General features: G+C 56.3%; 2 protein-coding genes across 2 annotated transcripts; one reads left to right on the top strand and one right to left on the bottom strand.

Moving 5' to 3' along the window:
* Positions 1-2,252: 2,252 nt before the first annotated feature.
* CSDC2 (cold shock domain containing C2) lies at positions 2,253-11,115 on the top strand. The gene is made up of 4 exons (XM_061450727.1): positions 2,253-2,532; positions 8,558-8,817; positions 9,069-9,191; positions 9,379-11,115. The coding sequence occupies exons 2-4, from the start codon at positions 8,642-8,644 to the stop codon at positions 9,539-9,541; spliced, it is 462 nt and encodes a 153-aa protein (XP_061306711.1). The 5' UTR covers positions 2,253-2,532; positions 8,558-8,641; the 3' UTR covers positions 9,542-11,115.
* A 2,401-nt stretch (positions 11,116-13,516) lies between these two features.
* On the bottom strand, positions 13,517-23,294 carry PMM1 (phosphomannomutase 1). Its single transcript, XM_061450724.1, has 8 exons — positions 23,082-23,294; positions 22,863-22,980; positions 21,972-22,048; positions 21,694-21,785; positions 18,867-18,966; positions 17,990-18,065; positions 15,037-15,152; positions 13,517-14,343 (listed from the first exon to the last, which is right to left on the bottom strand). The coding sequence occupies exons 1-8, from the start codon at positions 23,277-23,279 to the stop codon at positions 14,221-14,223; spliced, it is 900 nt and encodes a 299-aa protein (XP_061306708.1). The 5' UTR covers positions 23,280-23,294; the 3' UTR covers positions 13,517-14,220.
* Between the last annotated feature and the right edge of the window lie 427 nt (positions 23,295-23,721).

Genomic DNA, 23,721 nt, shown 5'->3' with positions numbered 1-23,721 from the left:
GAATGCAGGGATTGCACAAGGGTCTTCCTGTCACTCAGAGAAAATCCCTGACATTTCTCATTCTCACAATTGAGAGGAAAACTGGAAAATACTATTTGACGTTACCTGAAGGCTCAGAAAAGGGAGGAAAATATAAAGAACCCCCAAATTATTTTGCTTTAAGATCTCCTCTGCCCCACATCCCCATTCCTGTTGAGAAAACTGGGTAAGAGATGTTGGAGGAGGTGAGAGGTGATTTGCATCTAGACTGTACTGGCCCTCCTTTGATTGACTCCAACGGAATTATGTATCTTCTCACTTACAAAGTCCTGCATACTTCTGCCATTGCTTCCACCTCTGCAGGCATCTCCAGCACCCCCACTGTCTGATCAAAGCTTCCCCTCTTCTCCTTTTATAAGTTTTGCATACTTCAGACTCTGCTGCAGCACATGCCCAGAGCCACCTTCCAGTCAAACATCCTTCGAGTTCCCTGTGCCTCTCCTGTCAAGAGCCTTTAGTCATTTTGTGTCAGAGTCGTGTTCTGACACTCGTCCCCTCTGTTCAGTTGATACTCTTTGACTGGACACATCGTTAACCCTGGTGTACCACAAACCAGGCAGGGAAGTACAGGTATTTATGATCATCAATATACAATGTACAGTCACTCTTCTGACCTCCAGCTGTTTCCAGCTCAGGACCCTCCTCATGTGGATGTGTAGAGCTGTCCCCCAGGAGAGGATGGGCAATCTCAGGAGAAATTCAGGATGAAGACTGAGAGCTAGCTGTGTTTCTTCTCCCCTTCTTTTGCAAGGTTTTGAAGGGTAGAGTGGGGAGATGAGCCTTTGGTGTCTGTAGGGGGGAATGGGGCTCCTGTTTTGCCATGGAAAACTGCTTGAAAAGGCTTGAGCAGAGCATGATGGGCAATAGCAGAACCCACCGGCACTTGGGGGGGTTTCAGTGCTTCTTGCCATGATCTGGTCTGGTCTGTGTGCAGAGCCTTTTTCTGCACTATTGTTCATTGACAAGGAGGGACACAACCACTTTGTGCTCTGGTCCCTCTGTCAAAGCCCCTGGGATGGCCACAGATCAACACCCCACTACCTGGATGGATGGATGGATGGATGGATGGGTGGATGGATGGATGGATGGATGGATAGATACAGCCAAGTGGAGCAATTGTTACCTTGTCTCCTGACTGCACCATGACTCACACACCATGCCAGCTTCCCACACTACTGGTATGCCACCCTGCAGCCCCAGGGGTCATTGGTGGAAAAGCTCTGGTTACTACCATCGCATTCATCTATGTAGAATGACTCAAGGAAAGAGTTGTGTAAGAAACCAAAAGCAACCCACCACCACCCCATGTCACAAGATGCCCATGACAGCTCCCTGCAGCACTGACACTGTGCCATGGCTGTTTGGGGTTCTTGCAAACTTTATTCCAGGATCACAGATCCCTGCGTTTTAAGGTACTGGTGTGGTCCACCCTTCTGCTCCAAAATGAGGCTGATACCACCTAAATTCCTCCCAAAGGATGCCTACCCAGCCTGTTCTTAAAAACCTCCAGTGATGGAGACTCTGGTGCTTCCCCAGGCAATCTACTTGAGTAATTAACTGCCTGTTCTGTTAGAAAGCCTTTCCTAATGTCTAGCATCAGTCTCACTCCTTGAAATTTAAACCCCACTACTCCTCGCCCTGTTTCCCAGTGGATACAACTGATTCCTGTCCTCATCACATCACCCTACGCCCCCAAGAGAGAAAGTCTCTGGCCAACTTATGACGTTGCTTTTGCCCATGGAGATGGCTCTTGGCAGAGGGGAAACCAGAAAGGGAAGATCTTCTAGGCTCAGGGAGTTGGCATAGTGTGCTGCTAGAAATGAGGCCAGAGCAGGGGCACAGGGCAATGGGGTGGATTTGTGGTGTGTGCTCTCCTGGCTGTGCTGGGGGTGACTGCAACACCCATGCATGCTTGGGGGCTGCAGGCTTGGGCATATGGGGAGAGTGGCTGCAGCACCACTAGTAGGTCTTGGGGTGATGTGGGAGAGGCTTGACCCATTGCAGGGGACCCCCCTGGCTTTCTGGCCCGTTCTCCCCCTCCAGTGCCTGTGGGGCTGCCCTGTTGCGTCCGGCCATGCCAGTGATGCACCGAAGCACGTCACTTTGCATAACTGGAGTGATGCAGCCCCCCTGGGCTGACCCTCGTAGCCTCCAGCCTCCCATACAGCCTTGCTTCTTTAAGCCTAGCTCAGAAATGACCAGCCTGATCCCTCCCACCTGCCCGCTCCCCCTGGCCTGGCCCTGACGTCAGGGAAGGCGTGCGGATGCGTGTGTGTGTGTGCGAGGCGCGCATCATCCACACATCAGATCCCGCAGGTCCATCAGCAGGCAGCCGGCAGGCAGGCAGGCAGGCAGGCAGCCGGAGAAAGCCCCCCGCAGCCAGGCTGCAGGAGAGACCACTGCTCCTCGCACGGCAGCGGAGGAGAGTTCGGCCCCGCCGAGCACCGATGCTTTGCAGAGCGCAACTCCAGGGAGCCCGTCAGTGCTAAGGAGGTGAGTGAGGGGAGGCACAATGGCCATCTGGGGCTATTGTGGCTGGAGGTTAAACTTCGTGCACCGCCACCTTCTTTTAAACCTGCTTTTTCCTTTTGACGGTGGAGAGGTGCGAGGCTGAGGTACGACTTCTCTCCTCCGGTTCGGTTATTCCCCACCAGCCTCGGGAACAATAACTCCTCTGGAGGTGGCGGCGGCGGCAGTGTAGTACTGTATGTCTGCTGTGGCTGGGGGGCAAATAGCCAGGGCTTTGCCAAGAGGGGCTGAGATCAGCTGGACCCAGCTCTCTGATTGCCGGGTGAAGGGGAGGCAGTCTGTAAAAAATCCTTCTAATTAAACCATGATAATGATGTGGGCTTGAATTGAGGTTTCTTTAGGACTGGCTGCACTGTTCATTCCTGCTGATGGCAAGTTAGATCCACAAAGGAGGAAGGAAGGACGCACAGATGAGGACATTTGCACCAGGTCTTTGAATAGACACTGTTCTCATTAAAAAAATGCACCCAAACCAAATGCAACAAAACAACCTAATTCCATAAATTTGGTATTTGGGAGTGAGGATTATGCATATATGCTTAAAAGGTAAATCAAGCCTCCATGATGGCTTCTCCCTTTGCTTCTCCTTTGCATCTGGCAGCCTTCTTTCTCTCCCCCGTGGCCTCCTGGAGATCTGGGCACCCCAGCACTAAGGGAGCTTTTTATAATCGATCCATAAAGGTGACATTCATATTTTAGCGCTAAGCAGGCTGTATCGTAGGCGAGACTATCTCAGCAAAGATCCCTGGAGTTGTGAGCGTGATTGGCTTAGCTAGGGAGAGGATGCTGTCAGTCTGTATTCCCCAAAAACCGCCTAGTTTATTTTTCCTATAGTAATTTGTCTCAGCAAAGGGTTTTTTAACATGCAGGGTGGGCAAGGAAATTGCTTTGCTTGGTATTAACTCTTAACAGCATGACCAGAAAGGGGGGTGGGAGGGCTGAGGGGCTTTCATTAGCATTGGATAGAGACAGCATTTATAAAATCCTGCCAGACGCCAAGGCTGTGAGCCTCCTCCAAGGGAGGATGGAGAAACGCAGCCCAGCGAGGGGTAACCTGCTTGTGCCACCCCCTGCCTGGAGCCATCCAGGTTCCCCAGCTGGTTCCAGCCCTTGACAGCAGTCCCTGGGAGGTGCTGATTCAGGCTCTCTGCTGGCTACCACGTTGCTGCTGGGTCCCTTGGCATATGAATATGCCAAGCAGCTGAAATGTGGGATTCTTATTGTTGCACTGAGCTCTGGGGGCACGTTTCTGCGTCTGGAGGGGTGTAGCTCTTCTGTTTCAGCCCGTGTCTAGACAGGCTGGGTCTGGGGGGGCATCATCTTCCACTGAGGATGGCAGTGGGCCAGAACATCGCTTTCCCTGCTCCGTGGGGTGAGGAGATGGCTGCCGGCAGCCAGCTGCGGAGATGGGGGGTCTGTTTGACATACAGACACCTTTCTGCTACTGGGGTGGACAAAGTAGGGAGGTAAATCTGGCTTCTGAACAGGGACCACTGGCAGTCATGAGAGACAAGAGAGAACATGATGGCGAGTGGCAGGGAAGAGCCCATGTAGGATCTTGCTGGAAAAGGCAGCAGGGAGAAAATAACTTCCACCTCCTTGGCTGGGGCAGGGGGAGCAGCGGCACTCAGCAGACCCAAGCGTGGTGACAGACAGCATCTGAGCCAGGGATTTGCAAAGGAATGCGGCGGCGTGAAGGGAAACAGTCCATAAAGGGGATGGTGGGTCATGACCAGAGCCGGAGCATGACAGCCGCTGGTGGAGCAGCCACCCATCCATTCGTCCATCCGTTCTGGGCAGCCTTGAGGTTCCAGCAGATGGGAAGGAGCACAAAGAAGTGCCGTGTGGGAGGGCCAGCTCACCGGGGGCCATTAAGCCAATTAAATATGCATTCCCCTGCCTGGCTGAGGGACGTGTGAGGGTTTTTTTTTTTCCGCTGCCACTAATGAACGGGGAGTGGCAGAGAGGGGCTGGTGCCTCTTCAAAAGGCTCCTTCCCCCGTTCTGGGGGACCTTGAAGGGCTGTTTAGTTAAACAAGGTCACAGACAGCACCTAAGTCAATGTGCTTGGCTTTAAAGAGACAGAGAAAGACAGTGATTTTATTTGATAAAGCACAGACCTTTCAGTCGCTGATGATGAATAGGGTACTTGGATCTCAAGATAAAAGCTGATGTGTCTACTGCCTGTCTGCCTTAATTGGCCTGGGTTTCCTGCATTCTGCCTGTGAGCATTCCCGACTGTCAGCTTGGCTTGGGAGCCTGCCCTCTGAAAAACATAAAAGCAAAGCTGGCTGCTGCTGCGGAAGGAAACCCTGTCACCAGAGCACTTTGGGGTTCATTCTGAGATGTTCTCTGTGAGGAGCTGGGAGCTGGGGGTGTTTTTATGAGAAGCATTCTTCCAGGGAGTGCTGATCTCAGTGCCGCTTGCACACCTTCCTCAGAGGACTGTCACCCCAGGGGACCTGCAGAACAAAGCCACCCAGGGGAGACAGCGAGGAGCGAGGTGCAGGTCTGGCAGTGGCTGTGGGGATGGGGCTACACTGGAAAAAGGCTTCCCGATCCCCACGCCAGAGCTGGGCTGCTGCGGCCTCCCCTCGCCTCCTCGAGTGACCCGGATTTCATCCCTGCACTGTATACATACGTGCAATGGGCACGCTGCTGAGGGTGGTGTCTGCCTGGCTGGCAGAGACCTGTGGTGGGGACAGGTGCTTATGGTCCCAGTGAAGGGGAACATGACACTGGTGATGGAGGAGAAGTGAAAATGCCTCCAAGTGCCTCCTCCTTGTCACCTGCTGGGGCTGCAGCATGGCGAAAGGACTGGCAGAGGGTGGTGGGATAGAGAACAGAGGAGGAAGAAGGGCAGGAGAAGCTTTCCCTGGTCTCCAGCTGGGCTGGGTAGAGGGGACACCAGCAAGGACATGCTCATGTCTCCCCTCTTCTCTCAGCCCACTTTTGCTGAGTTTAATTTCCTCAGTCCCTTTGTTTGCTGCGGGGATTTAAATGATGTGGAAGGCAGGATACTGCCCTGGAGCCCCATGGTGCCAAAGCTCCCGCTCAGCCTCAGCTTCACCAGCAGCAGCAAAGCTGGGTGTTCAGTCACGGGGCCCCAAGGATGACCCCCAAACAAAGGGAGAGGAGCAGAGAGTGTCTGGCCTTGGGAGCCAACCTTGGCATGGCCACAGGACAGGGGTCTCTGCTCTAGCCCCCACTCCAAGCAGGACTTAGGTGCAATGCCTCTGAGCAGGATGTGTCCAGGAGGCTGCACACCCCCAAGGATGGGGACCTCACAGCCTTGCTGTGCCCTGTCACTGTAGTCCCAGTGAGCTGCTGTGCTTTGCTAGGGCTTTCCCCACATCCCTACGGACCAGCCAGAGCTCCCCAAAGCACCTGAGGGCTGTTGCACTCAGCTTGTTTTCCCATGTGGGGCAAGCTCAGCTAATGGGGGCACACAGCAGTTGCCATCCTCAGGCCTCAGGAGTGTGTTCTCTGTTTCCTCTGCCTCGGTGATGCGCAGCAGGCTCCTGCTCCCCATCACCACTCAACCCAAACCAGGAGGCCCTCAGGGCACCCAGGCCTGTGCTGGTCCCACAGGTGAACCTGGCACAGACCCACTCTCGGCTGTCACTTCATCTGCCCAAGCCATTTTCTCCCTGCAAGGCTCCCCCTCTTGCATACCCCTTCCCCTTCACCTCCTGTTTTTCTTTTCCCTCTGGGAAACTTCCATTTTTCCAGCCTCACATGGATCCGCTGGAGGAAGCTCATTCTCCTGGTGCCAGCCAACACCCTCAGCATACTAATAGTTTTGCTCCAAGCATTCAGGTTAAATACCCTCCATTGTCCCTAATCTGGTGGGGAAACCGAAAAGGTCTCCTCAGTGAAAGCAGCACAGAGGAGGTACTCTGTGGTGAAGCCATTTTCATAGTGTCAGCTCCATGATGTGGCAGAGAACTGAGGGTCACTTCCCCACATCGCTCAACCCTGATCCTCCTGGGAAGATGCCAGATCCTGCAGTGATGCTTGGGGACCACATCACTTTTTACTGCCCAGAAGCAGGCAGGCTGCTTGCCAGCACAGGCAGGGTGGTCGGGTGGGGGACACAGATGGGAGCAGTGGAGCAGCGTGGTGGCTGCCCAGGCTTTTGGATGTCTCACTCGCAGGGCTCCATGAGCCCCTCTGAGCTCCTCGGGCATGGGGGATGGAGGTGGTGAGCCTGGGAATGGAAGAAGGAGATGCTGAGGCTCCAAGGGGGGAGCTGAGCAGCCCTGGTGTGGGTGGGCCGTGGAGCAGGAGGCAGGTGCTTGTGCTCCAGTTGCTTCATGGCACAGAGGAGCCACTGAAGCGCATGAAGGGTTTGGTGCAGGGGTGGAGGGGAAGTCAGAGATAGGAAGGATGTTTCAGAGGGGTTTGCGGTTATGGCTGGAAGTCATCTTAAAGGGCAAGAGCAAAGTGCTGGGTTTTGCCTTGGCGTGAGGCTCCAGCGTGGTCTCTGCTGGCTGAAACCTGGGTGAAGCTTTGCAGGGCTGAGAGGGAGACACCACTAGGACACTAACTGAGGTGTGGATGGGTAGACCCTCCGGAAGGGGAACAGGAGTTGCTAGGTCCCTCCCAACCCTTCCACTGCTCTAGAAATCTCTTCCCATGTCCTTGGTGCCTGCTAATTTCAGAGCTGAGGTGACCCCCTTTTGTGCTTTGCCCCAGAGCCACTGTGCCTCGAGGGGCCACGGATGAGTCAGAAACCAAATTAACTATTCCCCGGGTTTCCCAGTGTGTGCTGGTGTCCTCCCAAAGAATACTGCATGCCACAGCGGAGTTGGAAGGGCTGCATGGGCTGGCAGGGAAGGGGATGGTAACAACATGGGATGTTGGGGGAAACCTGCTTCAGAATGCACAGGCCCCTGGTTTCATGCTCAGGGTGGTTCAGCCATGCTCACGCTTGCTCTGGCTCCTGCTCTTTGGTGGGTGACTCAGCTGCCAGGCCACCTCTCGCACATCCCAGCACAGGGTTACCCCTTGGGCTTTACCTCCTTGCAAACCACATGATGCCAGCCAAAACCTGGGGCCCAATGCCCACAGTGGCAGTGATTGAGCTGTTGTGGCTCATCTGAGGTGTCCCAGTGATGTGCGTGTGGTGTTGGCAGCCTGCAATAGCCTCCCACTGCCCCTTCCCTGTAGGGATGTGGCCAGTGGGCAGCAAGCTGCTGACCGGGGCTGGGTTTGGGTCCTACATCCCATAGCACAGAGGCAACCTCCAGTGGTGGGGAGACCTCAGACCCTGACCTCGACCTACCTGTTGGCTCAACCTTTTTCCTTCATCCTTTCAGCAGAAATCCCAGACTGTGGGAATATCTCAGAGGGTGGGGCCGGGAGCCCTGGGGGGCTGGCACTGCATGGGCATCCTTCCCAAAATGGTCCCTTCCTATGGCAGCCTACGCTCAGCTGCTCCTTCTCCCAGGACATGCTTCTTATTGACTTCATCTCTAATATGTGGGGTTATCCTGAAACAAATGAAAGGCAAAGCCACAAACCAGGTTCTTTCCTTCCCTCGGGATTGTTCTGCGGGAACTGTTTGGATTGTTTAACTGCGCCAGTGGGACACTGGCACAGGTTGCGCACAGGAGCTGTGGCTGCCCCATCCTTGGCAGTGTTTAAGGCCAGGCTGGACGGGGCTTGGAGCAACCTGGTCTAGTGGAAAGTGTCCCTGCCCGTGGCAGGGGGTTGGAACTGGATGAGCTTTGAGGTCCCTTCTGATCCAAACCATTCTATGAATCTAGGAATATTCTGGGTTGATCCAAGCTAGGATGGGCTTCCTAGGGCAATTCCTAGCACCTGGTGTTGGTGCCCAGTACCAAGGCCATCAGTGTGCTGCCTGCACCCATAGATGTGGGCTGGGAGCAGAGGGGGCTGTTCCTGACAGCAAACTGCCCCTACTGCCAAACCCCCTCCCTGGGGGGGGGGGGCTGTAACACCCCCCTTTGCTCCCCTGGCCGCAGGTACCCAGCAGACCCGGGGCACCCTTTCTCCCGCCGCCTGCCTGCCCATCTGTCCCCAGAACGGAGGAGCCCGCCAGCCCCACCATGTCATCAGACCCCAGCGCCCCACCAGCGGTGCCCCCGCTGCACTCGCCCAAGTCGCCGGTGTGGCCCACCTTCCCCTTCCAGCGTGAGGGCAGCCGCATCTGGGAGCGTGGCAACCTGCTGCTGCGGGACCTGCCCAGCCCGCTCCCCACCAAGAGGACCAGGACCTACTCAGCGTGAGTACCCAGCGCACAGCAAGTGGGCTTGGGGCTGTCCTGCTCAGCTAAGCAGGGACCACAGTCGCCAGTAGGACTCTTTGCAGCTGATGCATGTTGTCATCGTGGCACGCAGCATCTCTGCACCTGTCTGCCGGCAGTGCTGCAGGTGGGATCCATATACTCTCCCCATGGAATGCTGTCTATTCCTAGCAAACCTCTCCATGTGCTGTCCCCCCCAGTGAGACATCTCCATCCCTTTCCTCCTACAGCACAGCACGTGCCTCTGCTGGCCCCATCTTCAAGGGTGTCTGCAAGCAGTTCTCTCGCTCCCAGGGCCATGGGTTCATCACCCCCGAGAATGGCACAGAGGACATCTTTGTGCACGTGTCTGAGTAAGTCTGGGGATGTGTGGGGCTGGAGACCTGCGGGCTGGGGTTAGGAGGTCTCCGTGATGTGGAGATGAGGCTCTGCTTGTCCTCTACCCCTAAGGCGCAGCTGATGGATTGGGTGTCTTCCTTCCTTGGTGCTGGGTGGTCCAGCTCTTGGCCCCAGCCCCACTTCTCCTCTCCTCTCCTGCAGCATCGAGGGGGAGTATGTCCCGGTGGAGGGGGACGAGGTGACGTACAAGGTCTGCCCCATCCCTCCCAAGAACCAGAAGTTCCAGGCGGTGGAGGTGGTCCTCACCAACCTGGCACCCCACACGAAGCACGAGACGTGGTCTGGCCAGATCATCGGCTCCTAGGCCCCCGGGAGGGCCACCGGCCACTCGGCCCCACAGAGCAAACCTGCCCGGCCGCTCACAAGGGGAGCCGAGGCGGCGGTGGGGCCGGGGCTGCCCCCAAACATGCAGGCGTTTGCGTTCGGTGTCTTTTATAAGGTTACGGTTTCCTTTGTGTGTGTTTGTAAGTGTCTGTCGAGGGGGACGGGGAAAGCAGAGCCCTCCCCTGCCGCCCTCCAGCGCTGGGGGCAGTGCCGAGCACCATGTCCCCTTTCTTGCCCCGGAGGCCATGGGGATCAGGGGAACCAGCCCTACCCCTGCCCACCGGTGCTGAGAGCGGGAGAGGGAAGTCTGGGGGAGCTTGGCTCGTCCTCCTAAACCCAGCTTTGGCAAGATGGGCTCCCCATTTGGTCTCATTGCCCACAGCACACCATCAGCGGGGCATGCTGTGGGGCTGGGGAGAAACAGGGCAGTGTGGGGCAATGTGGGGCAGCGTACCACTATTGCTGGTAGTTGACGGCACCTGCCTGAGCCACATCCCTCCATCAACAGCTCTCAGGTCAGCGGTGTCACGGGGAGGTGGGTGGCTTACAGAAAGAAAACACTAAGGGGCATATGGCTGCTGGCAAGGTGCTGAGACCTGTGCCCGCAGGGGCAGGGGTGAACTTGGCACCTCTGTGCTCCCCACCACCCTTGGGCTGGTACCGCATTTATTTTGGCTCCATACTGATGTGGTTTTGGGTGAGATGGCAGCTCCTTGTCCCCCCAGCCCTCTGGAGACCCTGCTTCCCATCTGTATGTGTGTGTGTGTGTGTGTGTGCATATCCATAGCTTGCCAGGGGGATGTGAGGGGCTGAGGGATGTAAGTAGCCTCAGCCACTTCTCCCCAGCCCCTCGGTGTAGGCAGGGTCTCGTATACAAAGCACAAACTTCTTTGGTTTTGGTCTTCTCTGCCATGCCCTGGCCAGGTGGGCTCAGGAGGGACAAGGCAGAGGTCAACAGGACAAGGACAACTTGCACAGGGCTGGACCGGAGGTGACCCCAGGCAATGTTCCAGGAATCATCAGCATCTGAAAGGGTTTATTTCCAAGCGGGCCTGGGGAGGTGACAGCCAGCTCCCTGGGGACCTGCTCCCTGCTCCTGGCCCTCAGCACTGTTGGAGAGTGGCATTTTCCACATCTTGCTGCTGCTGCTGCTGCAGCGGGGACAGGGGTCTGTTGTAAGCAGGAAGAAGGGACGAGGCTGGTGCCACACAGGCCAGCCAGGCCCTGTGCATTCAGGACCCACTGCCTACTGCCCCAGCCCAGGCTGACAGGGGCATACCCCACAGCCCATCTCACTGCCAACCCCAAGCCCAGCTTACCGAGGGGCTGTGGTGATGCTGGCTCAGGCCCCAGGATCCCTGGGACACAGAGTCAGCTTGGCCAAGGCAAACCTTGATTGATTTGGTTGTTTTCCCTTTCCCTATTTTTTGGGGGAATAAACTACAACCCCAGACTTGTGGTGTTTTTACAACTCCAGTGTGGTTCCCGCCTGTCTGACCATGTGTCAACCTTTGTAACATTGGCAATAAACCATTAAAAGTGACTTTCCCATGAGCCCTGCCCATCCTGGCTCTTTGTCCTGTGTGTGTCACAGTGGGGATGCTGCTGGCTGTCCCAGGTAAAGGACCTGGATCACTCAGGGATTTATCCAGACAGCATGGTCTGGGGATTCTGGGGTGCTCCAGGTTTGCTCAGGGGGAGCAGACGCTGAGCCTGGGACAGGAGGCTGCTGCCCACTGGGATGGGGGCTGGGGTTGGGGCTGGTCCCCCACTGCTGCAGGGATTTTGGGTGCCTGCCATCTGGATGTGTCTCAGCCCAACAGAGCCCAGCACAAAGCACACGCTGCCTCCAACCACTGCGTGTTGTAGCTTTAGTAGGATTGGTTTTATTTTTTTTAATATACATATATCTGTATTTAAATATATTTCTTATTTAACAGTTGGTATTTGCCAGACAGGAGCTGCCCATCTCGCACAGATACGGAGCCACTCCCCAACACAAGGCCCACCACATCATCTCACTCACACGTACACAGGAGAACCCCCAACTCACACCACAGGCACCCACCGGGTGAGGAACATCATGGCAAAGGGGTCTCAGGGGCAGGCACAGGGCTCCCACCCCAGCTCTGTGCCTCATCCCTGCCTGCAAGACACAAAGCAGGCAGCTGGGACTCTCAGCGGCCCTGCTTGAGCAGCAGGGTGGGAGCAGATGAGGCCCCTTCAACCTCAGCCATGCTGTGACTCTGAGGTGCTGCCCCAGCTACTTCTGTTGTCATCCTCACCCCTCCAGCAGGACAGCGTCTCCTGCTGCAAGGTGCCCTCAGCTGGCCCAGGCTTGATGTAAGCCAGAGACAGGAACAGGGAAGGTTCCTGGGCTTGATCCCACTCATGCACATATGAGCTCTTGAGCAGACAGCGATGGTAGGTGCCACAGAGGTCAACCCTGCCTCTGCTCTGCTCGCCCTGCAACCCCCCCACCCTGAGCAAGGGATGCGCTGCCACCAGGAGCAGCTTTGGACAGAGCCTGTCCTTCCCTTCAAATGTGCAAGTCATCTCAGCCCCCAAGGCCACCACAGTGTCTTGTGACTTCAGGGCTGCTCTTCACTCACCACTGAACTCACTAGAGCTCCTGCTGGGTTTGAATAGACTTACAGGAAAATTACCCCCCCCCCCCCCCCGCCCCAAACCGCACACATCACCTGATCCACAGTGAAACAGAGGAGGAACCACAAAACACACGATTCCTCCATGAAGGTTTCAGTGCCGAAACCAGTGGCCTGTGAAAAGAGTAGCCTGCATTCAGGTTTCTCCAACAAGTCCTCTTCTGCCACGCAACAACCTCTGGGTAGAAAGAGGAGTTTGTGCATTTGTTGGGGATTTCTGGATGCTGGGCAGACCCTTGTGCTCATGCAGATGGGATGCATTACAGACCTGATGCGTTGTAGAGTTAAGAGGTGCAGTCAGGAGGAGGAGCAGCACCCCTGCTCCTGCAGCCAGGCAGCAGCACCAAGAACCACGCAGGACTCTGCCCATGGCCACACGAGAGCCCTGCCCTGGGTCTACAAGTACCGACATATCTCACCTGATGCATGCAGTCCCTTGGTTACGGTGGTGGCAGCCAGCTGAGAAACTTCTCTCTGCAGTCCAGGTGGGAGATGAAGAGCAATGGCAAGGACAGCAGGAACAGGAGAAAAAGGGGAGAGAAAACAGGACCAAGAGACAGGACAGTGACACAGCAACAGCGACGTGGTGAGAAAGGCTCATGGGGAGCAAAGGGGCAGGTTGCAGGAACATTCACTATCTTCCAGGACCACAAACACTAGGTACGTGTGCCCTGGTAGCTGTAAGTGGACATCTCCCTGGAGGGGATCCCTGAGCTTCTCTGGAGTACCAAGTTGTGACTAGTGTCATCGGTGCAGCCACATGTCCCAGCACAGCTGCCAGGAACAAAGGGGCAACATGAGATGAAGGGCTGAAGAGCAGATGTGGTTTTGCAACGCATGAAGACGCAGAAGAGAGCAGCAGGACACATGACAGTACTGTAGATCCTGCCTCCCTAAAGGTGACCATGTAAACTGTGCGTGTGGGATGAGATGAGGTGGAAAAGCAGGTTTAAGAGGGCACTGTTGAGAGGGTACCTCCATTGGCAGTACGAACCAGGTCTGGCCTGTCTTGGCCCTCTCTGAGAATGCCTCTGGCAGCAGGATGGAAAGCTGAGCACTGGGAAGGAAGGTGACGTGGTCCGTTATGAATGCCCTGGGTGGTTTTACACTGACACACTTGTGACACCTAATGGACATGGCAGTGGGCAGGGGACCAGGAAGCCTTCTGCCTACAGCTGCTCCACAGAGTGCCCTGCACACATTGGGTGCCTGGCGTCCTCCAGCCACACCAGAGAAGGTCTCATTTGAGAATGCAGAAAATACATCCTGGGTGTTTTTTTTTTGAGAGCTAAAGAGAGAATTAGTTTCTTCATGCGCCTGAGCAAAGCTCAGAGCAGAAGCCCAGTCAGTCATTTTAAAACTGTAATTCCCAGGTCACCTGTAGCGACTGGCACGGTGTGGCATTGAGGGGAAGGACATGGTGACCCCTCTGTTAGGATGCCCAATGCTGCAACCAGCTGGGGTCGCAGCTACCCCTTCCTACTTGGAGCAAACAGCCTTCCTGGCCTCCTGCCTCGGAGCAGCTTCACGGAGAGTGCCTGGGGCCTCAGCAGCCCCAACCTCCCCAGCCAAGGTGCAAAGGGGAGAGAAAGGTGAGACACATGCTCCCTCATGCAGAAGTGTTAAGGGAAACAGAGGGAAAAGAAGAGAAGGGGGGAGGGAGCACGGGGATGGTCTTGTGACTGGCCCTCTCAACACTTTCTGACCAAGAAAGCATCTACATTGCTGCCCACCCAGCCCAAACTGTCAAGAGAGAAGTTTTTCTGGAGGCGAGGAGGGTCTGGTCCTGGGAGCCCCAGCCACAGATCGGGAGTGCCAAAGGGCTGCTCAGCAAAGCCCCCTCCTGCGCACCCACCTGCGCTCACGCCTTAACAGCCCGACCAGCTCTGCACAGTGGGGATTTCCTGTCACCCTGAGCAGATCCCTCACGTGAAGGTGCTTTTCCTGGCAGGGGAGAGGGCAGGGATGGGGCAGGGCTGCAGGACCTGTGCAGTCAGCACTCGTTTGCTCTCTCCGGAAAGAAGATCTCGCGGCATCGCTGGACCGTGTCCTGCGGGTTCTGGACGCTGTGTCCCACTGTGCGGGGATCATCGTAGATCTCATAGTCGTTCCCTCCCTGCAGGGAGACAGGAAACAGGGAAAGTGTTAGCAGGGCATCACCAGAGCATCCTCATCCATGCTTCCACATCTGGCTCTGTCAGAGGATGTCAGCGCTCTGCTGTCCCAGGGAGGCAGACGGGCCTGGGTTGGAGCCCTGCTCCCCCCTCTTGTCTCCCCTCCTCTGTGCCATGGGAGGAGTGTATAAAGGATGGGGAAGGCCCAGGACCAGCAAAGCTCTTCCAGGCAGCCAGGAGCTCCCTGCACTGCCTATGGATGAACTAGCAAAAGATGTGGTGGGCACATCTGGGGAGCAGAGGTTGCCCACATCTGGAAAGGGCTGAGTGGATGGGAGAGCTGGTCTACAGCAGCAAGGAAGCATCATCCTTCACTGCTCTAAAGGGAAGGCGAAGCTGTTCCTGCTATTGAAAAGCCCCCTCCTAGGTGCATTTTGGGTCCTATGGGCCACAAGAGTGGCTGCATCCCCCGAGAGTGCCAGGGGTAGGAAAGCAATGCTGAGGTGGACCTGCTCCCCAGCACAGTGACCCTGCCACCATCATGAGCCTTCTGCAAACCTCTGTGGCACGAGAATGTCTCTTCCCCTGGCAGCACTCGAGGTGCCACGGGTGGAACCCAGGCTGTGGAACTGTGATGGAGCAGCACCATGCAGGAGAGAAAGCGGCCACGAGAGGGGTGAGCAGGGGATACTCACAGGGGTTGTCTCATTCCCAAAGAAGTGGATGGTGTCAAATCTCTCATCATCGAGCACGTTGAGGCAGTAGCGCTTGTCCCAGCCCTCTGGGAAGACGTCGAAGCTGATCATGCCACCTGCCAGCACAAGGAAGGGCAACACTGGTGGGAGCTGACAGGGTGTCCCCCATGCTGGGATAGGAGAGGTCCAGATGTCTGTGTGCAGTCCTCAGCCCAAACACCAGCCAGGCACCAGCTTTGCCTTGGTGTGCCTCTGCAGCATGTAGCTGTTCCTATGACAACGAGCTGGAGTGACATCAGTGTGGCTGTGGTGACCATCAGCACAGCTCCCCTGACTGCAGGCAGGCAGCAAGCAGGAACCAGCACTGCAGGGAGGATGCTGGGATGGGAGGTCCCAAGAGATGCATCTGCTGGGAGACACTGGATCACACCTTGCATCAGTATGTTCTGTGTCACAACGGGGGGCAACCAAGGCTCCTGTGTGAACATCACTGGCCCTCCTAGAGCACTCTGGCGCTCCTTAACCCTGCAGGGACTGGGACCTCCCAGCACCCTGCACACTCAAAGCAAACCCCATGCACCACACAGCTCAGGGGTCCCAGCTGGCCATGCTGCAGGCCCCACGCAGGCTGTGCACACTGATCAAGGGTGGTCCATGGAGGTACCATCAACATAACTGGGGCACGACCCTGGCCTGTCGCCTCTTGCTACAACAGTCAAGTGTGAATTGCTCACATCTGGAGGGGCACGAAGGCAGATGTGGCAGATGTACAGAGGTGAGGGAGCTTTCCCAGAGCACGCACACGTGTGTGCACATGGACACCCACGGCCACCCAGGGTTAGCAGACTTCCAGCCCTTGCTCTCAGACCAGGCTTACCCCAGCACTGTGCTGCCTTTTGGGGGTTCTCAGAGGCAGCAGCTTCCCCATCCTTGTGAGCTACCACACTGCATGCATAGGCTGCAGAGCCAGAACCTTGTCCCAGCACCAACACGGGTGACAAGTTCCTCCCAAAACAAAGCCTTAGGGCACATGTATGTTTGGATCTCGCTTGGAGCCAGGAGGAGCGGGGATTTCAACTTGGATGTGCATCCTCCTGCCAGTTCAGGTCTCTGCTCCTCTTGGCTCCACGGGGACCATCTGCATCTCCAGGCAGTCTGCTAGGCTGACAGCAGTCCTGGAGTTGCACACATCTCCTTCTCCATAAATCACAACCCTACTTCTCTTAGGAAGCAGGTACTTCTAGTAGTAAAGTAGACAGGTACCCACAGGGATGGCCCCTGCTGGAGGAGAGGCACCGATTCCCCAGACCATTCAAACACTCAGCTCCTGATGCCATGATCCTCTCCTCCCTGGCTGGTTGAGGTGTCCCTCTTGGAGCCCTCCTTGGAGCCTGAGGAGCTGGAGATGGAGTCTGTGTGTTCAGCTTGGGGCAGAGGTTTCACTACCTGGGCAGGACACTGTGATATGTATAGGAGCAAGTGCCCTACAACCTCAGGGATGGGGATGCCCCCAGACTTGAAGCAGGAGTCAGCATGGGAGCGGGAGCCAAACTTGTCAGACCTCATTAAAATCCTTCCTGGTTTAGTATCCAAAGCCATCTGTCTGTGAAAAACACTGTGTTTCGCTGCATCCTGGCCTTTTAAACACAACGGGGCAGCAAGAAGGGGCTCTTGATGCCAGTTGCAGAGGGTAGGAAACTTGAAGGGAGAAGAGCTGGTGTGGAGGACAGCCAGCACTGGCCCTTGCCTAGGCAGAGCATGGGTCTGGGGGGCTGCAGGGGGATCCTCCATCACCTCTGGGGCTTGTGTCCTCCACAGTCCGGGACAAGGCACATGGAGCCAGCATGGCAGAAGAGCCCCATTCCCACATGTTCCTGGTGTTGGATGCCTGACCTGAGACACACCGCGTTTTCTTTGTGGAGGAGCAGGGGGCCCGCAGCTCCCCTTGTCTCGATGCTTCTACACAACAGGCCCAGGCTCTTCATGGTGGTTTCCCAAAGTCAGAGGAGAGAGGCCCATTGTTCTGCTCTCGTCCCCCGTGCCTGCGGGGACCTTGTCTTTCTCTGCTGTGACAAACGGTGTGTCAGTGCTGTGGGCAACAGAGGATGCTGCTGAAAGGATGCTGAAGGGGCTTTAAGCGGAGGCTATAAGGGGGCCAGACCCGCAGTACTCATCCACCCTGGGTCAAGAGTGGGGTGTCACCTCCTGGCTTTCAGCCTTGTCACCCCCTTTCCCTTTAGCTCAGGCTACCACATGGCACCTTCTTACCTCACACATACCCATGTGCCCTGTGGAGGGTCTTGTCCACCACCAGCCCCGTTGCTTACACACCCTCATTTTGCTCTCCAGGCTGGCCAGACCCCCAGGATTACTCAAGCCCCTCCTTTGGTTCCTCATCTTCACTACGGGTGGCTCTCACTTGCAAAAGCCACCCCAAGAAGTGGCCCATGGCATGGAGCTGCAGGCTCCTCACCCCTCACAGCTCTTCCTCCAAGAAGAAAGAGGTTTTTCTTTGTAGTCAACCCTCCCAAGTAAACCCTAGAGCTGAGACACTCATGAGGCTCCCATCTCAGTCCTAGAGAGACGCACATGTGCCTCGAGCTCTGCTGGCCACGCTGCTGCTGCTGGAGCCAGAACAGACCTTCTGGGGAGGGGAAGCTCCACAGAGCTAACTGGAATTAAGGCAGGGATAATGTGGCAGGACAAAATCCCTCCCATCTGCCTGACTGCAGGGGAGGCGAATCTGCAGCACAGTTTATTCTCCGCTGTCGCCCTGCTTTGGATGTGAATGAGGTGTCCCTGCAGCAGCTCTCCAGGACTATGAGCTCTCTGTGTCTTCCCTGGTCTCCAGGCACCCAGAGGGAACAACCAGGATTCCTGCTTCCCTTCCCAGCATTTCAGGGGAAGCACAATGAAGAGGCCAGGCAAAGCCAGGGAAACTCCCTTCACTCACCTCGAGAGAAACGCAGACCTTTGCCAGCAAACTCCCTCTGCAAGGCTGCCACAAACTTCTCCCGAATCCGCTCTTTCTGTGGAGCAAGGAGGAAAAGGGAGGAAAGCAGGTGGAATAATTGGGTACTGACAGTCAACCAGAACCCACCGTAAGCTGTCTGTTGCGCAGCTATGGCCCCTTGCTCTTCTCCCTTCCTGACTTCCCTGAGCCCCAGTACAAGCACATTTAGCCAGCTTTCACCAGCCCTGACCCGTGTCATGTAGAGGCCACCAGCTCAGCAGCTCCAGCAGCTCCCAAGAAGAGCAGGTCCCAGCCCTTCCTCGCTGCAGTTACCCCAAAGCCAAGTTCCCAACCCAGTCTCCAGCTTTGCTGCAGAAGTCTTGCCAAGTCCAACCGATCCCTCAACCCCAAGGAAGCTCCCCCAGGCAGACACTGCTGCGAACAGGGGCCAAGTGCTCCAGAGACCTGCCCAGCAGATCTGCCGTGCACCTCCCGGTCTGGAAAGCCCATTAGTTCCAGCTCTGTTGGGGCTGGGAGAGTGCGGGACAGAAGGCAGATGCTGGGCAGCCTTTGGTTACTGTAAATGAGGAAACACCCTATTAAATAAGTGCCTTATTCCCTGGGGCTCTCCCACAGCACGAGGAATCCTGCTGGCCACCCCACTGCATTGGTGGTGCCCAATGAAGTCAAATTCTTCCATCCATCTGTGTCCTTCCTTAGGTTTTCTGACCCTCCCCAGTGCTGTTTTCACCTTGCTGCATGTGCTGGCCTGGTGCACAGTTTGGATCTGGGCTCCTTTCTCCTTGGGAAGGGCAGGAAGCAGGTAAGACCTGAGATCTGTGGTGGTGCAACACCAGCAAAGGGTGAGCCTGTGTACCTTGTCCAGCTCGGAGAACTCGATTCGCTCCTCTGGGGTGCAGCTGCGTCCGATGGGGGAGATGTTCAGCATCCCATTGCGAAACTCAATAAAGGTTCCTCTGTGGGTGGACAAGGGCACAGGGTCACTATACAGGGAGACTAAAACACACCTTCCCAGGCGAATGGCTGCTCCGTGAGACATGCAGTCCCTGCAGGGACAGACAATAGGAGAGGAGCCATGCCCACTCACAGGTACTTCATGCCAGGTAAAGACCAGGCATCAGCACTCCTGATTAGTGTCTCCAAGGGGCTCATAGTTTTGTAAAGGAGACTGTAAGAGAAGAGGAGTAAACAGTTCCTGTGTGCCCTGGGGATGCTGGAAGCAACGAGCATAGGGGAGATGATAGGAAACATTTTCTAATGTTATGAATAACTGCAAGGACAGAGGAGGCCACGAAGATGCTGCAAGGGTTGGAGCAGCTCTGCTCTGGGGGCAGGCTGAGAGCTGGGCTTGTTCAGCCTGGAGAAGAGAAAGCTCTGGGGAGACCTTAGAGCAGCTTCCAGAGCCTGAAGGGATCCTCCAAGAAATCTGGAGAGGGACTTTTTCCAGGGGCCTGTAGTGACAGGACAAGGGGGAATGGCTTTAACCTGCCAGAGGGGAGACTTAGGTTAGAGATAAGGAATTAGTTACTGTGAGGGTGGTGATGCCCTGGCACAGGTTGCGCACAGAAGCTGTGGCTGCCCCATCCCTGGCAGTGTTCAAGGCCAAGCTGGACGGGGCTTGGAGCAACCTGGTCTAGTGGAAGCTGTCCCTGCCCATGGCAGGGGCTTGGAACTGGATGAGATTTAAGGTCCCTTCCAACCCAAACCGTTCTGATTCTATTGCCTGGACTGCACCAACCGCCTGAAGGGACTGCAGCATCTCCACCCCTGGGGGCTTTTAAGAAGTGCTGGGTGTGTTGGGTAAAGCTGGCAGTGCCTTGGGGCAGTGAGATGGAACAGGTTGGTGTAACTGGCTCCTGATGTCTGGCAGCAGGCTGATGAGCAATCACAACTTCTCTGTGGGACACAAATCAGGTAGGACCCACCAGGGCCTTTGTATCTCAGTTTGTCCCCCTGCACCTTTTACTGCAACTCTTACCTAAGTTTGCGCAGACAGGACCCAGTTCCTGCTTGCCATTCTCGCCTTGCACTGGGACTACTACTCTTCCACCTACTCGGTGTGCTGGTTCAAAGCACTAGGCTGGCAGAAAACTGCTCCCTTCTTTTCACTTTGTTATAAATCCCCGGTTCTCTCCACTTACCACCTTGGAATAACTCACTGAGGGTTCAGACAGGTACCAAAGCTGGTAGGGCAGCAAAAACAGGGGACGGATGGCAGCACCGCCAATTGGAAAACAGACTGAAACTCTTGTGGAAACCTAGCTGGAGCAGGGAGATCTCCTTCCCTGTCCAGCAGAGGAGCTCATTACCCCCCTGATGGCCCTCCCAACCCCAGGCACTGTTTCTCTGTGGTAAAGTGCTACCACTCTGAGGCTGGGGGAAAAACTCTCAGCCTCCTGTCTTGTAAGTCAGTGAAGGAATGGACAGATGGGCATGGAGAATGGACATGGGGAATGGACACATGGGCAGCCATGCCTGCAGCCTGGGAGCAGCATCTCCGCAGCACCAAGGGTTCAGCGGCTCATGCTCTAAGCCAGGACTTGGGAGATGTGGTTTAAAGTCCATGCTCTGCTAGAAATCCCATAAGCCTAAATCCACAGAGGCACCTGGGAGCTGCAACTCTGCCAGGCTGTTGGGCAACCAGACAGCAGTGAGGCAACCAAACAGCCTTGAGGGTTCCAGCCCACACTTCTGGGGCATGTTTTGCTGTCAGTCCTGTTGTAAAGAACCACTCTGGCCCCCCTCACCGGTCACTGTATTGCCACATGGTGACTCACATCAGGCAGCTGATCTGGTTCACAGTTTAGCAACTTTTACCAGCTTACAAACACAAACGGAGAGTAGGAACAAACCAGCCAGAGCGAGAGGAGGGCAGAGCTGCTGCTTGCAACAGCCCTAATGGCTCATGGTTTGTGAAACCATGGTCTGAGGGGTAGTTTGACACTGCACCCAGGCTGGTTTAACAATAGGCTGCCTCTGAAAGAGGGGCTCCTCCTCTCCCTTCTACCTTCATGCCATCTCTTCCTTCTCCCTTTCCTTTCTGTGATAACAGGATGAGCTGATCCAGTGGAAAACTACCCTTTTCTTTCCTGGCAGTGGACTAGTCTTCCTTCAGATGAGGTGTACCAGTCCAATGCACCCTGTGGCTGCTGGATTCCACGGGGGAAGCAGACAGAAACACTGGGTTAGAACCAGTGTGAAGCTGTGTGCTCAGGCGCTGGGCCTCCCATCTGAAGAGCTATTGTTCATCTGCTTGAATATCATAGGACCAATGATGCCTGATGCACTGACTGGTAACGACCTGGTACCATTGTCCTAAATGAGATGCACACAGTGGCTGTACCCTGATGGATGTAGTGGCTGTACCCATATAGATGCAGTGGCTGTAACCTGGTGGATGCAGTGGCTGTACCCCGCTTCCCAGGGAAGAAAATCCAAACAGAAAAGCAGGCATTATGCTAAAAAATAGTGAAGACTCTTCCGAAGAAAAAGACCCTCCTCCATTATTTGCCCACAGTGCCCAGCTTGGTGGGTCAGTGATCCTACATGGGACCTCTAGATAATAAGATAAAGCCTGGAGCAAGCGAACTCAGTAGCTCAGCTGTTCTCAGGCCAGCTCTGGAACTCAGAGCTCCAGAGCAATCAGTGGTACAACTTCCATTTGCATGGGTTGGGGCCATTACCGTTTCTTGGGCAGCTTCAGCAGCGCCATGTAGTTGAGACAGAAGTTGATCAGATCCTGCAACAGCTCTTCTCCCAAGTGGTCCTGGATGGCCTGACAGAGGAGAAGGAGTGAGGAAGATGCTTGATCTCCCAAGAAGCCCACCCAAGAACATGAACTGGAGGTGTGAGACTTTCATGTCTGGCATTTAGGGGGGGAGAAAAGAGGGGCCAAGCATGCTCCCCATGGCACGCAGGGCATGGGGAAGGAGCGGCGTGGCTGCAAGGGGGCTGCACCTACCTGCTTGGAGACCAGCTGCCCATTCTTGTATTGCACAGTACCATTCTCTGCAAAGACGTAGTCAAACTTATCAATGACTGTGGGGGAAGGAAACAAAACCATGAAACATGGGCACTGCCTGGGAAAAGGGGTCAAAAGGACTGGGCTGAGGACTGAGCCCGCCATCCTCCTGCTGCCTTGGTGCCACACTGCCCGCATCTCCCATGCTCGGCAAAGGGCCACCAGCCCTCTCTGCTCGCCGCAAAGCAAGCATGGAGATTATCTTCTGCTCGCATGTGGGGAGCTGACGCATGCAGGGGGGAAACGACCTGACCGAGGTCACGGGGTGAATCAATGGCAGGATGAAGATAAGGGCTCCAAAATACCGGCCTTGTTTCAACTACGTGTGTGTCATTCTGCTGCCTGTCCCCCCCTCCCCTCCCCGCTGCCGGCGTGCCGGGGCCAGGCCATGCCGTTACCGGTTATCTAACTCCAGCCCCAGGCCGCGCAGCGCTGCCGACTCAGCAGCCAGCCTCAGCAGGGAATTTCTCAGCCTTCCCCCGCTATCAGGGAAGAGCTCGGAGCCCACCCGCGCCTGGCATCCGTGACAGAGGAGGAAATCACGGCGGAGGGAGCAGCGGCTGCCCCTCGCCCTCCCGCTCCCTCCTTTACCCCATGTCCCCATTGAACACGATGAGGAACCCCCGGACACCCCACCACGGCGCAGCAGGTAGCAAGGGTCTCCTGCCCGCGGTGAGGGGAGCCGTCAGAGCCCAGATGACGGCTGTACAAACCCAGCACCCATTCCTGCCTGCTCTCCACAGCGGGAGAAGGATTAGGATGGCCACCCAGCCCCAAGGGCAGGCTTGGGTCAGGCTGAGGACACGGGGGAGCCCACGGTGCGCGCCTCACCTTCATCGCCGTCCCCCAGCTGCTCGGCTATCTTGGCGTAGTCGGAGCCCCCCACCACGCCGATGTGCACCCTCTGCCGCAGCTCCCGCAGGAACGCGTCCACCTCCGGGTCGATTTTCTGGCGGGGAAGCAGGGGGTGAGGCCCCTCCGGCGGGGCTCGCTCCGCCATGCCGCGCTGCCCTCGGAGCCCGCTTTCCGCCCAGCCCCGTGCCCCGCTACCTGCCGAGCCGGTGTCAGGGTCCCATCCACATCGAAGAGGCACAGCACCCGGCCCCTCGCCGCCGCCGCCATCCCGCCGCCCACCCGGCCTCCGGCAGCTGGAGGCGGGACCGCGCTGAGGCGGCGATGGCGGCCGCACCGCCCGCCCGGGCAGCCCCGCGTCAATGCGCGGGCACGGAGGACCCCTCCACCGACCATCGTCCGTACCCACTGTGGTCGAAGGGCCCCTCCGTGTTGCCTTAACGTGTGGGTCTTGAATGTCTTCCCTTCTTCAGCTCTTTCTGCTTCAGAACCCTAACGAAGGGCCTGGCGGTTTGGCGGGGGTAGGAATGTGTCTTTACATTTGTTGTTGCTGCAGTGCCCCTGTATTTAGGGGCTGGGGTCGGGGTTGAGCTGCCTGGTAAGCTCGGCTCCCGCGGGGGTTTCTATGTCCTGAGGAAGGGGACGGGAGCAGTGTGCATTCACCCTGTCAGTGCCCACGCCTCACCCTGTGTTTCTAATAGGATGCTGTCAGTAGCTCGTATGTTCACTGGGGAAGTGCAGTTTTCAGCCTCCACGCCTCTGCACAAAGCCGTAACTTTTTGCTTTGACTTGCTTAAGCAATTACCCCACGAGTCATTTAGGATTAATCAGACCATCT

This window comes from Pezoporus flaviventris, unplaced genomic scaffold, assembly GCF_033815535.1.
Source record: "Pezoporus flaviventris isolate CSIRO_AGI_PZ_B2104156 unplaced genomic scaffold, CSIRO_AGI_Pfla_v1 ptg000011l, whole genome shotgun sequence".
Taxonomy (NCBI): Eukaryota; Metazoa; Chordata; class Aves; order Psittaciformes; family Psittacidae; genus Pezoporus; species Pezoporus flaviventris.
Note: the sequence above shows the minus strand (reverse complement) of the source record. Positions and strands in the feature narration are given on the sequence as shown.

Bases quoted from the DNA above. Each gene is read 5' to 3' on its own strand.
- CSDC2 (XM_061450727.1), top strand. From the start codon at position 8,642: ATGTCATCAGACCCCAGCGCCCCACCAGCGGTGCCCCCGCTGCACTCG. The intron at 8,818-9,068 runs GTGAGTACCCAG...TTCCTCCTACAG, and splicing joins AGGACCAGGACCTACTCAGC to CACAGCACGTGCCTCTGCTG. The intron at 9,192-9,378 runs GTAAGTCTGGGG...CCTCTCCTGCAG, and splicing joins ATCTTTGTGCACGTGTCTGA to CATCGAGGGGGAGTATGTCC.
- PMM1 (XM_061450724.1), bottom strand. From the start codon at position 23,279: ATGGTCGGTGGAGGGGTCCTCCGTGCCCGCGCATTGACGCGGGGCTGC. The intron at 21,786-21,971 runs GTAGGTGCAGCC...CTCCTCTGTCAG, and splicing joins GGCAGCTGGTCTCCAAGCAG to GCCATCCAGGACCACTTGGG. The intron at 18,967-21,693 runs GTAATGGCCCCA...GTCCACCCACAG, and splicing joins CTGAAGCTGCCCAAGAAACG to AGGAACCTTTATTGAGTTTC.